The 18,068-nt window shown below is 37.0% G+C and overlaps 2 protein-coding genes across 5 annotated transcripts in view; one reads left to right on the top strand and one right to left on the bottom strand.

The window, feature by feature from the left end:
* Nucleotides 1–5,831, bottom strand: part of LOC585722 (uncharacterized oxidoreductase TM_0325) — a 15,953-nt gene extending 10,122 nt beyond the window's left edge. The window contains exons 1-2 of the mRNA XM_785537.5: nucleotides 5,768–5,831; nucleotides 3,096–3,183 (exon numbers count right to left, since the gene is read on the bottom strand). Of these exons, the coding sequence (XP_790630.3) occupies nucleotides 3,096–3,159 (64 nt within the window). The 5' untranslated portion in view covers nucleotides 3,160–3,183; nucleotides 5,768–5,831. The remainder of the gene's footprint in view (nucleotides 1–3,095; nucleotides 3,184–5,767) is intronic.
* Nucleotides 1,840–18,068, top strand: LOC100892177 (bile acid-CoA:amino acid N-acyltransferase). Of its 4 annotated transcripts, XM_030991601.1 has the most exons (10): nucleotides 1,840–2,182; nucleotides 2,483–2,767; nucleotides 9,840–10,203; nucleotides 11,505–11,792; nucleotides 12,371–12,549; nucleotides 13,580–13,788; nucleotides 14,583–14,700; nucleotides 15,619–15,699; nucleotides 16,440–16,578; nucleotides 17,302–18,068. In XM_030991601.1, exons 3-10 carry the CDS (start codon nucleotides 9,876–9,878, stop codon nucleotides 17,418–17,420), a joined length of 1,461 nt encoding a protein of 486 aa, XP_030847461.1. In that variant the 5' UTR covers nucleotides 1,840–2,182; nucleotides 2,483–2,767; nucleotides 9,840–9,875; the 3' UTR covers nucleotides 17,421–18,068. The 4 variants fall into 4 exon arrangements, with proteins under 4 accessions (XP_030847461.1, XP_011670222.1, XP_011670223.1 ...); XM_011671920.2 differs by having other exon boundaries at nucleotides 1,840–2,767; XM_011671921.2 differs by lacking the exons at nucleotides 1,840–2,182; nucleotides 2,483–2,767 and adding an exon at nucleotides 5,616–6,128.

Here is an 18,068-nt window from a genome sequence, read left to right as displayed (position 1 = left end):
GACATTTGGGACTCCTGCATTCTAAGATTTTCTATGAATTTTATATAGACCTATATTATGGTCAATTATATACCTCACTTAAGTAATCCAGCAATCTGATTGGTCGAAATTGCATTCATAAACTTTAACTGTTCCCGAAAATTCCCGGTAACCATGATTAAAAAACAGTTCAAAATCCCAATAACCATGGTTATTGGGAAAATAGGTCAGTCTTCATGGTTACCCCATAGGTTTACGTGTTAAAAAATGGTCTGAGCGATCGAGGATACCGTACGTGTGCGAAGAATTATTGGTCGCTATATTTTACCAATTTGAATCCGGGCTAACTCGCCCCACGGGACATCTCGCCCCAGCATCAAAGACTGGGTCGAAATGTCCCGACACGATTCATCGATCGAGAGTTACCAATGATTGTGTATATGTTTGTGCTCATTGTACATTTTAGACGATATGGCTGATATTTGTTCACATTCTTTCGTCCTGGCCGTTAATTAGCAGACTACTGGTATCTCTCGATCGATAAATCATGTCGGGATATCTCGCTGGGGCGAGATGTCCCGTGGGGCGAGTTAGCCGACTCCCTCCCAGGTCGAAAATCCCATAGAGACCAACAGAGACCATTAGAAAAATTCTATTGGTCTCTAATGGTTTCTGTTGGAGTCTATTGGTTTCTGTTGGACCCATAGAATTGAATCCAATAGAGACCATTCAAACCATCAGAAACCAATAGAAACCAACAGAAATAGAAACCAATAGGACCAATAGAAACCAATAAGACCAATAGAAACCAATAGGACCAATAGGACTAATAGGACCAATAGAAACCAATAAGACCAATAGAAACCAATAAGACCAATAGGACCAATAGAAACCAATAGGACCAATAGAAACCAATAGGACCAATATATACCAATAAGACCAATAGAAACCAATAGAACCGATAGGACCAATAGGACCAATAGGACCGATAGGACCAATAGAAAACCAATGAGACCATTAGAACCCAATGGGACCAATAGAAACCAATAGGTCCAATAGAAACCAATAGAAACCAACAGCTAAATCTATCTCATGCATATTCATGATTACTTTATACGTGTTCACAGAAAATTACATTTATCATAATTTGTTAAGCAACTTATGACAATGTACATCAATTTTGTGATTTTTATTTTCTTTCGGCAACTAATGACCAATAGATTATTTGTTTAATCATGTTACAATTTCATTCATGTTTTAGCAATAGATATATTGATTATAATGATTACTAACCAAGAAACAATTCATGTATGTTTATTATATAGAATAGTATAAGCCTTCAGTTAAAATAAAGGATATTCTTAAACTCACTTCAAGTGATCTATGTGATGGAGTTAATGCAATTGAGATTAGAATATACTTTTTTTGGTGGACAGTTGCCAAAATCGATTTTGATTTATCCTTATTGATTTACCAATAGAAGCCATTGGACTATTGGTTTCAATAGGAAATTCAGAATATGGGACCATTAGAAACCCATAGAAAGATCTCTAGTGGACCAACAGGAACCCATAGAAGATATCTAATGGACCAACAGAAACCCATCATAGAAGAAAATATCTAATGGACCAACAGAAACCCATAGAAGACATGGGTGGATGCTGGTCCAATAGAAGCAATCTGTTGGTCCATCAGCATTTCTTTCTGTGGGTTTGTGTTGGTCCAATAGATATTTTCTAATGGTTTCTGTGGGTCCATCATTTCACTTTCCCTATTGAAACCATTAGACACCAATAGGTCTAATGGTTTCTGATGGTCTAATAGGATCGGATCCTAATGGAATTTCGACCTGGGCTAGTAGGCTGCCAGCAGCGCAGACGACCGTCTGTACTAGGCCAAAATGGCTGAATAAGAAACGCTCCGAAGATTTCAGCTTCTTGATGATGATCAAATGAGAGACTTGATTGATTCATAGTTCAATACGACAATCGGTATGACTTTATACTATAGCAGCTGCAGACTCACCGCCGTTTACAATCACAGTCCGGTCCCACACATAGGAATCGGCGCAGTACTCAGTAGCGCATCACACCAAGCTGTAGATATCGGCACAATTTCCGATCTAAAATCACATTTCACTCACTTCTGACACCATGTTTATGGACCAAAAATGTGGTGCAGCTATTTTGTACTTGGCACGAAGGTAAATTTTGTCGGTTTTCTTTCTTACAATAGTGCATTAGACAAGGCTCAGTCAGTGGTGATTTATTTTGTATCGCATAGATTTGGGAATGAGTTATTCCCTTTGTGTTGAATTTGTTTTTAAAAGTAGTTTCAATATGCATAGTGAGCAATTATGCCACACTGACGGGTCTCCTGGATTCTTATGTATAGGCATTTCGGTCTTACCATTTGATATTTTAGGGATGAATAATTTTGAAGTTATTCCACATGGTGTCAGAAGTGAGTGAAATGTGAATTTTGATCGGAAATTGTAACCCAGAGAACTTCCCACGCACATGCAACATCACTACAAGTAGCCATGCCCATGTTTCTACTAGTCAGCAGGTGCAAGCCCCCACATATAATTTTCACAATTGTACGGTAAACATTTTTAACAAATAGATCTAGAGTTATTTTCTACGGTTCTGCGGTTGAGTTATTTTCTACGGTTCTACGGTTGAGTTATTTTCTACGGTTCTACGGTTTATTTTCTATGGTTCTACGGTTGAGTTATTTTCTACGGAGTTCTGAGTTCTACCTGAGTACCTGTTCTACCAGTTGATTGGTAAGTTGACTCTTCGGTATATAAAAGTATTAATGACTGCTTTGATATTCGAGAAATAGTTGTTTTTATACGCTCTCGGGAAGGTTACAATTGTGCTATTGCCCTCGGCACGCCTCGGGCAATAGCACAATTGTAATTACCTTCCCTTGAGCGTATAAAAACAACTATTTCTCTCAAATCAGTCATTAATACTATACTATATTCACCTTATTAACACGCAAGTAGCAAATCTGCTTGAAATGTGCATGAAGGTTGACCATAATAGGTCTATATAAAATTCATATAAAATCTTAGAATGTAGGAGTCCCAAATGAAGTCTATACATTACCTGTGATGAGGGCAACCTTCCCCTTTAACGAACCTCCGAGCAATGCTGGAGCTGATGAGGCCATTTTGAATGATGCTGTATCTGTATACTATAGTAAATAGTAATCCAAGAAAAGAAAAGTAGACGCAAGAATTTAATGGGATCGTTTAACAATGTTAAATCTGAGATGCACGACCCTACGTGTTACCAGTGTCTGTGATATGGTGTTATATTGAAGCCCTAAAAAATTGCGCTTCAAAATATTCAAAAAGTGCCTCAAAAAGGTAAAAACCTTTGAGTGACCGGTTTTACCATACTCGTTTTCCCCAATAGACTGTAGTGTTATGAAAATCGTTTGGCAAACGCAAAATTTGATTTCGATTTTCAATCATAAATAGCTTGATAATCAGACAGGCAATCGGCTTGTAAAAGTCATGGGGTTCCTGACTGACCTAAATGTTTATAATTATCATTGCAGCATGAGCTAAATTAAGGATTTTTTTTTAAGGATCTAAGACAAAGTTACCGAATCCCTTTAAGTAACAGGCATTTGTATATATATACCTTCTATTCCAGGATGATGGTTGTGTGTGCGTGTGTAATAATAGTTGTACATAAGTATTTAAATTCGATCTGACACACAGTTTGGATTTGTTTTTGACAAAGGTTTAAATAATTGACATTTTTAGTCAACCAATGATGGCTAGACGAAGCAATGAAATGCCCCCCCCCCCCCAAATGAATTTCTGTTTCATTGACTATGCAAATCTTTGATCGTGTTAAATGTGATGAGCCATTTAATATTCTATGTCAATAAGACATTGATGGAAAAGGCGTGCAGTAACCCACACGTTTAAATATTCGGGTATACTATCATATAGGAAAGGTATTCATGAAATAAAGATAGGAATTGGAATGGCGAAGGCTACATTCAAACAGATAAAATCCGTAATAAAAATTAAGAACATTACAATGAAAACCAAAATCCATGTCTAAAAGTCATATATATGGTCAATGTTATCGACGGGTGTGTATTGGACATTATTTAAGCAAAGAGCTTGAAAGAATATTAGAGGCTACAGAGACCTGGTTCTTCAATCATCAGACCAATACACACATCTACAAAGTATGGCTCCAGGACACGTTTCTGGAGATCCATCAAGCACAACCTGACTGATAGCACTGGCATAGCTGAACTCAAAATCAGAAGGCCAATTATTAGTGACAGAAGCAACTGCCAAAGCTGACACTCTAAATCGGCAGTTTGGATGCGTCTTAAATAGAGAAACACAAGTCCTTCCACATCTCTTGCCAGAAACATCCCCATACCCAGACATTGCATGAGGTTAAACAGTCCAAGGTGTCGAGAAACCGCTGAAGAAACTCAAGAACCACAAACCTCCCGGGCCTGATGGTTTACACCTCAAGTTCTGAACCAGCTATCCAGCATCATCGCTCCAATCCTCCAATATCCACAGGATCTCATATAACACTGGTGAGATACAAGAGGATTGGCGACAGGTAAATGTTGTCCCGATCAACACGTACATGCAGATGGCTACCAGATTCCTAACTGCAGGACAGAACTTCTCAAACAGTCCTTTTCCCAAAGACTGTTAAGGCATGGAATGCTCTCCCATTCAGCAAAATCAATAGGGACTTTTAGATTTACACGACGAGAACGTGGACCGCCACGTGTGACATCCTTTTAAGGTAATGTGACGTCCTTTTAAGGCACTGCCGGGCACGGCCCAGTGCCTTAACACAATGTCACACGCGGCAGTCCACGCTCTCGTCGTTTAAATCTAAAAATCCCTACTGCCTCCTCTCCAATAGCCTTCCGTCAAAGAGCTAAACCGGACAAGACTTTTTACTTGCACCTTATAAATCGTATGCACGCTGCACCCGAAGTCACCTACCCACACACACTGAGTCAGCCATCTGCAAGAATCTTCAAATCGGATGGAGGCAGATATGTAACCCCCAAAAGAAGAAGATGAAATTAGTTCCTACATCCAGATCCACGTGAAGGTTAAACACGATGTCGAAGACGATCATTGATAACGTATCAATTGGAATGTTGGAGTTTCAATGTCTATTTTTTTTAACCTGCTTTGTGTTCACACTTTGTGGGTTTTCCTTTTTTCTCGAAGTACCCTTTTCAATGGAACCGGTACCCCCTTAAAGTTACTCCACCACTTCTTATTTCACAGTCTTTCTTTTTTTATCTGTTTTCTGTACTAGAAATAAAAATCGACCTACAGACAGTATGTTTGCTATATATGCCATTAATATGTTAAAATATTTAAATCTAGGGAAGAAAAGGGAGAGAAGTAACAGATATAGAGACCTGATGGAAAAAGAGATATATATATATATAAACGTGCGAGAATTCTCAACTCTGACATGACAACGGGTGTTCCAAAATATGTAGGCGTGAAGAAAATGCTCTAGAAACGTGAGACGTAGCTGTACTTTACATTGTATTACGAGCTTTCGGCTTGTGAGGCCGTCTTCAGGTTCTGAAGTGCAAACACATACAAAAACAAGTACATTGTATTAATAAATATACATGGTATACAAACTTAATATCACTCAATCATAGTCTAGTATCATGAAGATAGCAAAAATTAGTACGAGAAATACTTTCGGAATAAACTTAGAAATGATTATGCAAATTTAAAGTGTTTTACCTTGCTTATGTGTTAGGCTGTCAGTGTGTTTATTCAGTTGATGTGATATTTGTGAACGTGTAATAAATGTGCGGTGTGTGATGTGTGGATTACTGACCTGTGAACCGGATGTTACTGATCTATGAAACAGCCGGTGTCATGACCTGTGTCTAGGGAGGGGAGAGCGAGGAGGATAGAAGGCTTCATTCAAATGCATTGGAGTGTACGCAGTCCGATCGGTTGCAGTATATTGACTCTACAGTGAATGGACCCTCTTCCAGAATCTGGCCTATTTAACTTTGATCTCCACCACACCTGCCAACGCTACCTCACCCTACCTATTTGCTACCAGCCGATGATGGTGTGATCATTAATTAGGACGGTGAGCATAATTATGAGTTTGTTGATACCGCCATCTTTGACGGCTTGAATCAATAAGGGACCGGGCAGATTCTGGACTAAATGGACCCTGGTTCACAAAACTCAGTGTATATACCAAATATACATTTAGGTAAAAATATCACCAAACTACGTCTGAGCACACACAACTTACCCATGGAAACGGGAAGATAAAAAAAAAAAAAAAAAAAAAAAAAACGCCCCCGAATCTACGAGTCTGTGAAGACTGTAATATGAATCTTGTACGAGATGAATTCCATATAATTATGAAATGTGACCAGTATGAAGATTTACGAATAGATTTTATAGAAAAAATTAGTAATTTGGAAAGTCAAGAAAAATTCATATTTATAATGAGATTAGACAATAAAAATTAACACAGTACTTGATCATGTCGCAGTGCGTAAAGTATTAAAGTAAATTGAACTTCGACGTGAGAATACGACATTCTGTTGACATCCTATACGGTATGAATGATCGCTGCAAAATATTTAAAACAAATATATGCTGTCTTTATTCGAGTGTCTGGATTAAAACTATGGTCCCTCGGTGACTTTAATGGTGCTATTGCAGTCACCTTGGGCCCATAAATTTAACCAGAGCCTAGCTCGTAGCTCTCAACTTCTCAAGGCAGTATATATTTGTATATATAATATTGTCAATGTCCAAAATCACCTCAAAAGTGATTTTGTTGTTGTTGTAAAAAAAATCCAAGAACATTTCATTGCCACTATTTACTATTACAATATGTGTATTTTTTAACATAGAATGCTGGGGGTTTGTGATTTTGTATCTATCATATCTCAGCTCGCGCTCAAAAGTCAAAGTTGTCAATGCACCTTTGAACGCCAAGGCCCAAGTGAGGTAATTATGATTTACTCGTAAGTCCGTTTTGGTGGAAATTCTACACTTTCAGTTTGAAATCGGTGTCGTGTTGTTGAAATTTTTAAAAACCAGTACAATCACAGACCATTTTAGGTTCTGAAACAAAGTTAATTAGTTAAGTTAGATCAGTGGTAGAGCGCGGATCGAGTTCCTCCGACTAATACAAAGTCGAGCGCGCTCCGTGCTGGTGTCGGCCCGCCGTCGGGCGGCGACTATCGGCCCCGGCCGGGCTCCTCATGTCAACTCGGGACTATGGCCCGGCCTAGCTGGTCTGGGGAATATATGTCCCCTGCATTTTGAGATATTTGTAATATTCCTCGGTGAACAGGACTCAGGCTTTCGTGCCGCCTCCTGGTTTCCTTGCCCCCTTGGTCTTCTTTGGCGGCTTCTTAGTTTGGTTTGCTGTACATTATACAATTTTGCAAATTCTGCAACAACTCCTGTGTTCATACTCTCTCAAAACCTTTGAAGTACTAAAAAGTTATACGTTTTTCGCTCTTTCAGACATCAGAAATGTGATGTGCACAACTTTTTAAATTTTCTATAATACTATATATTGTATTCGACAAAATTGTCATTATTGTATAGCTAACAGGTCAGGGTGTATTTTACAAGGTAACTATTTTGACATCACTATTTTGACATCACTATTTTGAAAAAGGCGAATCCCATTAGAGAATGGTGAGTAGGGAAACTAAAAACATGGGAGTATATAAAGGTTTCCCTTCCCAAGAAATCAAATAGGAGTAATTTCAAAACTTTTTTAACTGATAAATTCCTCAGCGTTACTTTGAAGGGAAGAATCCGTACAGTAATATACTATGACGGATTCGTCTGTGCAAAATAAGCAGGCGAATTTTTAAATAATATTATCAGGTAATGTTTGTTCGGTTGTATGTCTCAATGCCAAGCAACACCTGACTGAACAAAGTTCAAAGTCTACACAGGATGTTACAGTTCGGACTTCGTATCAATAGGGACTTTTAGATTTGCACAAAAGTCAACAACAACGAGGATTGCTACGATCGACGTCCTTTTAATGCACTGCCTTGAATGGACGTCACACGTATCAGTCCACGCAAATCTAAAAGCGCTTAGAGACATTTGTATTAAGCGCTATATAAAAATTAAATATTATTATTATTATTAAAAGTCCCTAATGTATACGTCTGGATCGTGTACATGTAGTTAATACATGTAGCTATCTAATATTTTGTAGAGAGCCCCTCTGCTTTGCAAACATATACGTAGGAATGAAGAATATTATTGTTAAAGTAAAATTGAGATATGATACCCGCAGTTGCCGATTGGGAGAGAGAGAGGGAAGAAAAGAGTGTATACAAGTGTATGTGTATGCGTACGTGTGAATGTATTCGTAGAGTTTGTTTGAACTTATTTAGGGTACCCTTGCCTCGGGAGTCGGGACGTTATGTTTTTATAACTTTATAATATGTATGCTGCTTGTAAGTATCGGCTTGCATGGTGTAGATATACAGTAGGCTTGCGGGTGCACCGTGTGTGATAGAGAGAGTGAGGATTGAGGAGTCCTGTAAAGGACTCTCGGTTATCTTTCTTGAGGGCGTGTAGTCCTGAAAAGGACTGTTGGTGTAGTCTTGGTTCTCCTTAGAACTATAAGCTAAGAAAAATAACCAACAGTCTTTTTCAAGACTACACCAACATTCCTTTTCAGGACTACACACCCTCAAGAAAGATTGCCGAGAGTCCTTTTCAGGACTCCTCAATCCTCCCTCTCTCTCTCTCACACACGGTGCACCCACAAGCCTACTGTATGTATAATATGTAATTTGCAATTGTTGATATCAATAAAAGCATGTAATTTTTGAGGGGTAATTACATTAAGACCTTGTGAAGGGAATATGTTAAAGGGGATTTAACTTATTTAGGGGTACCTACTTTTTGCCTTCATTTTCCACGTGTGCCTCACATTTTTTTTTTTTTTTTTTTTTGGGGGGGGGCAGGCGTTAGACCCCCAGCGCACTCTTTGTTGGCCCTGGGGATATCCCAATCATTTTGCCATACTTTTAATGTTTCTCGGTAAAGCAGACTCAGGCTCTCGAACCGCCTTCTTCTAAGGAAAGGGTTTCCTGACCCCCCTCGGTCTTCTTTGGCGGCATCTTAGTTCGGTTGGTTGTACCGTCTCAAATTCTGCAAATTCTGCAGCAACCTCTGGGCTCACTCTCTCAAAACTTTCAAAGTAATAAGTGGCTATGCTGTGCTATCCACTCTCTCAGACCTCAGAAATATGATGTGTTCAACTTTTTTAATGTCCTATAAATTCGTGGCGCGCCTATTGATCATCCACCAAAAGTTGAATGACGCCCGCCCTTATGTCTAGCGGGCTTCGCCCGATTCCCGTATATTTACTGGCGATTTCTAATCACTAGTGTTCAAAGGGCACCTCCCGAGCCCCGTTCAATATGTGATTAGGGTAGATTTAAAGCGAAAAGTGCGCTCGATGCCCTGGCTGTTTTAAAATTCGGCGACCATCTTGCGATCCACAAATTCGGCCGGAGACCGTTGGATATATGACGCAGGCATAACAGTCTGGAGTTGATTTCCTTAGCAAGCTCATGATCTGTTCTAACAATCGCGATCTTAGACAGGTTGGGGAAAATGTTGATGATGAAAAATTGAAATTGGAACTAACACTTACAATTGGTGCTTGCACAGATGTCTCATTTTATTTACGGGAACCTAGTCAGCTTTGCACAGATGTAAACCAATGACTGGTCCTAATATGATAATTAGCATTGTTTATCCACTCTTTTATTTTAAAACTATGATGAAGGATCACCAGTTTGAAGTGCATCCTCGATCCTTGGCCATGTACCTTGGCCAAACTAAAATGTCAGGCTTGAGGAGATTGCAGACTCTGCTGCGACACACTTCCAAGCTTCACCCATGGGCTAGGCAGAATCTACACCAGACCATGACCAGGTCCTCCTCAAACAGGCTGTTTAGCTCTAGACCTGGTCCAGCTCTCCAGGTCAATCCAAGGTGTGGTCTTGCAGATGACCTGCTTGATGTGAGGGCCAGTGGATTACTTCCGGGTCAACTTGTACAGCTTCAGGCAGAAGTGGAGTCAGAATGCCAAAGATTCAGGTTTCAGTCAGTGGCCATGTTTCAAGCCGATGCCAAAGGTCAAGTCATAGGTAACAATCAGAGAAAAAACGAAGACTGTGACTACCTCGGCATTCTTACAGCTATTTATGAAACCAAGTAACAAATTATATTAAACAAGAAGAACATGTGTCTTTTCAAAATGGTTCATTCTAATTCAAAACAACGTAAAGACCGTCTTCATTAAATATCATTCTGTACATGTAGGGGGTGTAAACAAAAAGTGTGATTGGCAACATCAAATTATTTCGAAATTTGCAAGAGAAGATTTAAAGTTATGATTGCTTTTAAAAAACATTGTCTGTCTCAAATGGTATCAAAACAAAAATGTTGCATTATAAAGTACCCACTATGAGTAGGTATACAGCACATTTAGTAATCGCCTTAGTATCTTACGACAAATAATTTCAATGAAGCTATTCTAGTCTACTGCTTGTATATAAGTTAAAATCACTTCTGAAAATTTAAAATGATTTTAATCAAGGCAAGAAACAAATTTGGTATATTCTAAAGAGTTTTGGAAGTATAATAGACCTTTAAGAATCGTGGTACATTGTATTTTAGTCATTCTAATGCGCGCAATGTACTTTAGGTAGCCTAGTATTGAACTTAAATACTTTCATACTTACTTGGCATTTAACTATTTAACTTTGGACAACAAACAAAATAGATAATTTTATCATGTCAATTCTCTGAAAATCTATGAAAATTGCTTGTCATGTAAGTGTTCTTTGGAGTTTTATATACCGTTATTTGATTCTATTTTGTGTGGCCACCTTTGTGTCTCTAATTAAAGAGGAGATACTAAATTTCCAGTATGTTTGTGTAGATGACATAAATCCTAGCTCATATATAGAACCTCTTTCTACCTTCTTTTTTTCCCGTTATAGTTTGTTGTTTGGTCTCGAACAGGAATACATGTAGCTTGATAATGATAGGATTGTATTTAATGTCCTTTTGTAAAAACAAAATCATCTACATTTGCCACTCGTTGTTCACCCAGTTCTAAATGAGTACCGCTAGGAAGAAATTATTTAAATGCTGTGAGTACCACAATCGGTAGACTAGCATGTAATATTGAAACGCCTTGAGAACCTTGCATGATGGATATATGTGCTATGAAAATATCTAATATTGTTACAATTTAATAGTATTACATTTTAATTTAGGCTGACTACCCTCGGTCCTTCTAGCCTCTCTTTAGTGTGCGTACAGAACAATTTTATGGTATTACCTGGCAATGTCGGCAGCATGTATAGTTGAAAGCCAAGAAGCTCCTTAAACGATTTCGATGCCAATTTCATACTTAATGTCATTTCGTTATGCTATGTAGTCAGTCAACACGCCTCTCTTGGTGGGACCTATGAAGGTGTGGAGCCTATGGGCCTGATCTGGAGCTGTAAACCTGTACCAGAGGTAGCCCATCTTTACCCGAGACTGAAGAAAGCAGACTCGAGACAGCCACTGAAGTACACCATAAAGCTTCTAGATCGTGGTGAGCCTGAAACCACCCTGCTTGCTTCGGAGGTGATTGAGAGATGCTATCTGGCTGACTATGTTGAAAGGGTAAAAGTTTCCACTGGAAAGTGTCATGGAGTATTCTTCTTCCCCAAGCATAAAGGTAAAACAGAATACAAAGAAATATATACATGTTTATCCGGAATGTACCAAACACCTAACAATATGAATATTGGAATTACGTGAATCCTAAAACTTGATTGGAGACACAAAACTCATGGTTTAAAAATGCCCTTCAGTGAGGGAATTTTATCTACAATGCTTCTCTGAACCAGGGTGTATCTATTCATTGGTTAACTACATTGTGGCAGTTGAATACGTACCTAATTTCTTCTAATTTTAAATACAAACATCAAGGAATATGGTTCTCATGAGCTTATATTAATTTATTTGACGATATGTAATAACCTGATTGTAGCTCGTTGTTATTCATATGTGTTGTTTTATATTTTTTTGCATAACATTAATGGCAAGTGGGATTGATAAAAGTGTGTTTTAAGATACAAAAATGTAAATCACAGTATCCTTTAAAAAACATTTTAACAAGTCTTAAGTGCAGCATTGTAAATGAATCCAATTACCGAAGTAAAAATACACTAATTCCTTTGATCAGATGTTAAAAACTCTAAAAACACTATTACAACAAAAATAGATATCATGATAAATATTATTGCTTTCCAGGTGTCTCGGATCCTCTCCCAGTGGTGGTTGAACTACGAGGCCTTGGTAATGGCGTCTTGGAAGATCGTGCATCTCTGCTTGCGTCCCACGGGTATGCTGTCCTTGAAATAGATTTCATGGCCTCATTTGAACCAACAGAAGACATGAGTGTCTTTTATTTTGATGCACAGGCATTCCTGGTACGTTTACTTCTTTCCTTGAGTCCATCTCTCCTTGAGTCCATCTCTCGACACTTAACTTACTTTTTGTTGTGCCTCTCTGCACGGTCACTTGTTTGCAATACATGCACATTTTTACAAAATGATAGGCATACATTTCAAGTTCAAGTTCAAGTTCGCTTATTAACACGTTTCATTAAAACACAGAATATATACAATTAAATAGGGAATAATCACACATAAAATATCATACATCCAACAACAACAACAACAAAATATTTTTTTAAAAATAACATAATGGGAGTGAAGGGATGAGCTCAAAAGGAGCATGGTCCTTATGCTAGAGCCCATCCCTCATATATACATTGATGCAAGGATTGCTTTTTGCAACACAATGGCTTTTGCAAAATCATCAATTTCTGGTCTTGGCTCCATGGCAACCCTTCAAATACTGGTATAGATTAATCTTGTTAAATAATCTTTAAGCATTTGGTTTATCTATCCTATGATTAATACTATGTGGCATAATCAGATTATTTTTGTGGCATAGAAAGGTTGAGTTGTGAAGGGTGAACAATAATTTTGTTGACTTTTTCAATTCAATTCAACTCTAGTTTATCGTAAATAAAAAGATACTGAATAAAAAATCCGGAGACTCATACACTTCAGTTTACAAATTTTAAATACATACAAGAATATAAGAAATCAATACTTTTAGCAATCTTTATATTAATAACTGATTCTAATTAACAAAACAACTAATATCAAATAATCGTAAAATAATACATGTTGTAATTATTCAGTAATAACATTCAAATAGTGAAATATGTTGTCACCATTTTCTAAATGTCATATTCAATTTTTGATACACTTTCAAATTAACGAGTAATCTTTTTTTTTTAACCTAGTTAACATTTCTTTAAAAAACATATTTCTATATAGATGATTATCACAAGAGATATGATAATAAACAAAAATTCAGTCTTAATCATAACTTTACTTTCTGTGAATTTTTCTTTTTTTCTTCTTCTCTAACCATGCATTCATGTAGGATTTATTTCAGTACATTGAAAATCATCCTCGCTTGGATGCCTCTCGGGTGGGTTTGTTTGGGTTCTGTACTGGCAGCACATTGGCCTTTCATGGTCTCTCCAGCTTAAACCTTCCTGTTAAGTGTGCTGTCTTCTCCAGTATGTTCGATATCTTGATGTCTGTCGTCGGAATGAAGATGCCCAACGGAAAATATATTGAACCCCGTGGGTAAGTGCCGAAGGGATTCGAACTCTTTCACTGTTTCGAAGGCTCGTTTTTATTTTATGTCATTTAATTTATATGTATTATTGTTATCATTGTTAAAATAAATGATAATAATAACAATAATAATAATAATAATGATGATAACATTATTGATAATAATGATGATGATAAGCGTCCTCAGCTTTAATGCAGTTCTTCAGGACCCTGCAATTATTAATACCCCGGTGCTTGCCATGTACCCATTTATACCTTCGTGGAGAATGGTAAATGTGAATTAATGTCTTAGCAAAGGACATTAGTGCTGGGTTGAGATTTGAACCCTCAACCCATGATGACTTCAACCACTACCACTTTTTTTTTTTGGGGGGGGGGAGGGGTCGGACGCTGGCAAACTCAAATTTGGATATCACAAATAAAAAAGATTATGAATAAAACCTGTGTTTGTTGTGTCCACTATAATTTTATAACAATTTAATTCTGCTTGTCAGATATCGTCGGACTTGCCGACAGGGCATTCAGGGAACCATTTTGTAATAACAATTAGCACGTCGAGTTTTCTTGTATACGTGTACAATCATATCGTCCTGCATCCCTTCTTTGGGAAACAATAATCTCGCAAACATAGCGATTTACTCGCTATGTTTGCGAGAGAGTAAAGTCCCACATTCTTTTACTCCTAAATTGTTGAAAGTCTTTTCGTTTTCCTGTTTCTTTTATGGTGTTTAGTCTTAGACTCACCCCTTTTATCAACTTCGCCAAAAGATAACCCTGTCGTGTTCCCTTACTTCGTTATACAGGCCCCTGGAAGAGTTTACGGAGACCTATGAGAAAGATGGATATACATGGTTTTGCTGCAAGGAGTATGAAAGCATGAAAGTTGTGCATGCGAACAAAATGGAAGACTACCTTCCTCCGGTAAGTTGTATGTTTTAACCGGTTGACAACAAATTGTCCCATACGCATGACCTTCATACAGTGACCAACCAGTTCCAGTAGGCAATACGATTGTGAACGGAATAATGATTTGAAAGCATTCTTTTTTTCCTTTGAACTCATGTGGAAGAATTCCATTCAGTGTAGCATTGTCAATTGACAGGACAGATAAATCTAATTCAAATTTATGGACCAAATTTTTATCATGGGATTGAATAAATACTGAAACTAAATTGTGTTTCATTGTGTGCGCTTTGTTTCAGAGTTTGGTCAGTAAAGACAAATGTAGATGGCGCACTGTAATTTCTATTTTATTTTATCATCGAGCATTCGGAATAACTTCTAGGTAGTTTCTTCATCAATGAATTTTCCTGACGAATAATCTTATCACATTTGGAGATTCTAATTTGTCATAATGTGTACTTCCCTTAGTTTCTTCTTTATTTCGTTAAAAAAAGTTTGCGATTTCTGTAAGTAACCAAAACTGAGATGTTCCTGTTTTGACGGCATTTTCTATTTTAATTTCCCAAATGAAACCAATATTGTATTATGTAAGGATATTAGTGAAAATATTATAATATACATATATAGATATGCATCAGTTAAAGTAACGTTATGCCTTTCAACTTAGACTGCCCAAGAAGGTATTTCAACTGATCATAAGTGATCTCCAAAAACAAAAAATAGAATTGAACTAAATTTGATCCTTCAAAGGATATCCATACAATGTATATGGAACTCCCTAACATTACAGATCGCAATGCATTTCAAAATGTTGAGCAAAATTTACTTACTTACATGTAATTTTTAAGGATTTTGTATTATTTTTTTAAATCTACAGTACACAGTCTTGAGCGAATGTGACCTTGATATTTACTTCCTGTATTCTAATCATCGTAGGTTGAAAACATATCAGTGCCAACTCTCTTTCTACTTGCTGAAGATGATCAATACCAGCCGTCAAAGGAACGCACGCTAGAGGTATACTGACCACTTTGTTTAGAGCCAGAAGTGCATTAACTGGTATCATTTCACACGGTGTTAACGCCCTTCTGGCATAATCAGAAGTCTGTTAAAAGCAATATCTGTTTTAAGCTACTGAAATCGTGTCATTTGATTGGCTGACGGCAAATTTTCCATAGAAAATTAGCATTTGTTATTGATAATAAATTTTATGAAACAGGGCCCAGGTTTGAAGTTGAGTGTTGAGTTTAGTGTAGGATATTGACTGCAGAAAAGTAAGTTAATGCTGGAGCATGTGTCTTGCAAACAATATGGTGGTCATTTCGTTCGTCAAATTGATGTTTCAAATAGTCGTAATGAAAAATCCAATGATGCCCCATACCGTTAGACCGTATTTTTGACGGGCTGTTTGAAATGTAGAGGTGTCGTGGTCTAGTGTGTATGACTTTGGAGCATGTGGTTCGTGGTACGAGTCCCTTTTACGAGATATTTATCTACATTTGCCACTCTCCATCCAGGTGCATTACATTTAAATGGGTACCCAATAGGTACTTATTCTTTGAATGCTTTTACTAGTGATCTAGGGCAGCTGGAGTAAAACCAGAGTAATACTAGTACTTTGTACACACCTTTATTAAACATCCCTGGTGTGTGTGTGTGTATTATAAATTTAGCTATTATTATCATTATTATTAGTAGTAGTAGCAGCAGCAGTATTACTAGTATTATTTTTATTATTTTTTTGTTTGCATTTCTAGACTATATCTGCCATGGAGGAGGCAGGAAAAGATCACCTGGTGGAGACCTTTTCGTTAGAAGGTTCAGGACACCTTCTGGACGCTCCGTACATGCCTATCTGTACACAGTCCTCTATCAAGTTTCCTACTGTACGATATCGTAAGTACATTTACATGATGAGCAGTGTTACAGCCAACCAAGTTTAATGTGTACCAATCAGGCAATCACCCCAAAGTCTTTTGTTTTGTATGTTAGTAGTTTCAAGTCGTAATACTATATTCTAGATATGAGCTTCAAATGCTTCTTCTGTTAAGACATTTTTGTGCAAGTTAAAATACACTTTCAATTAACATAAAAGTGATTTGTGACTACATTATGCAACACACCCTTATGTACTTGCCTGAAATAGAGCACGCATCGAAAAGAAGTCTGGCTTTTGCTCCATGTGCGCGGGTTTTATTTTTATTTTTTTTTCTTTCTCTTTCTCTTTTTTAGCCCATAGAAAGCTGGGAGAAGTTCTTTAGTTTGATTTTATACACGTAATCTGTACACAAATTATTTCAGTGAATTGGTACACTTGTAAAGTATAATTTCTCTTTGCAGATCAATAGTTAACGCTAGTAGTTCAGTAGTAGTATACCAGCAAGAAACCTTGAACACACAGAGCTACTCAATTTTGTTGATCGAATTTTAATTATTAAAGATGTCTGAAATTATGGCTTTTCTATCTGGTATTTGCCGATGATATTCCTTACGAGGTGTGAAGTTATGTTTTTTGTGTGTAATTTCTGATAATTGATGATAGTATATATTGATTTGTCCTATTGATAAAGATCATGATGCCTTTCATTCTTTTTGTTCAAAACCTTTACATATATCTAGCCTATTTCACTACCTGGGGAGGTACACCACACCTGTATGCCCACTCTGTAGACAAAGCCTGGAAGAAAGTGCTAGATTACTACAAGCATCACCTCAACCCAAAAGAAACATACAGATGAAGCATTCAATATGATCATGTGCATCATTCTGAATAGATAGTCATTAGTGAAGTAATTACATTAAAGAACTTACAGATGTGAAGGGATAAATACCATGAGTTCATGTATTTGTCCATCATTCTGAAATAGATAATAATTTTTAAAAAAGTGAGAGATGTGAACCGATAAATACCAATGTTTCTTAGCTTCACATTGTCATTACTGGTAACTGGATTATGTTGCTTTTTTTTTTTTTTTTTACAAAACTAGTGTTTTGATTTTACTTATTGCGGCAAAATTCCGAACTTTCACCAAGTATATACTTGCACATATAACATAAACATATACATATACATGGACATGTACGTGTACTACATTGTACTAAAAAGGGCCAATGTATATTTTATTTAGGATTTTTATGAGAATGAGATATTTTAAATAATTCTCTCTGATCAGAAATATAGAGAGCATCAAATAAAGAACTTTAGATATGTCAGAATTTGCAATATTTGTGTCGATTTCATGTAGAATGATTTATAATGTTTGTTATTCTCTCGAATAAAAAAATGGATAATCAGATTTACATGACAAATTTCAGTATTTATTTTAGCATTTACGTTGTTCAAGTGGTGATCAAGTGAGGACAGTTCACCAAATCAGGAATAGAGC

This window comes from Strongylocentrotus purpuratus, unplaced genomic scaffold (assembly GCF_000002235.5).
Source record: "Strongylocentrotus purpuratus isolate Spur 01 unplaced genomic scaffold, Spur_5.0 spur5_scaffold_2, whole genome shotgun sequence".
Classification (NCBI taxonomy): Eukaryota; Metazoa; Echinodermata; class Echinoidea; order Camarodonta; family Strongylocentrotidae; genus Strongylocentrotus; species Strongylocentrotus purpuratus.
Note: the sequence above shows the minus strand (reverse complement) of the source record. Positions and strands in the feature narration are given on the sequence as shown.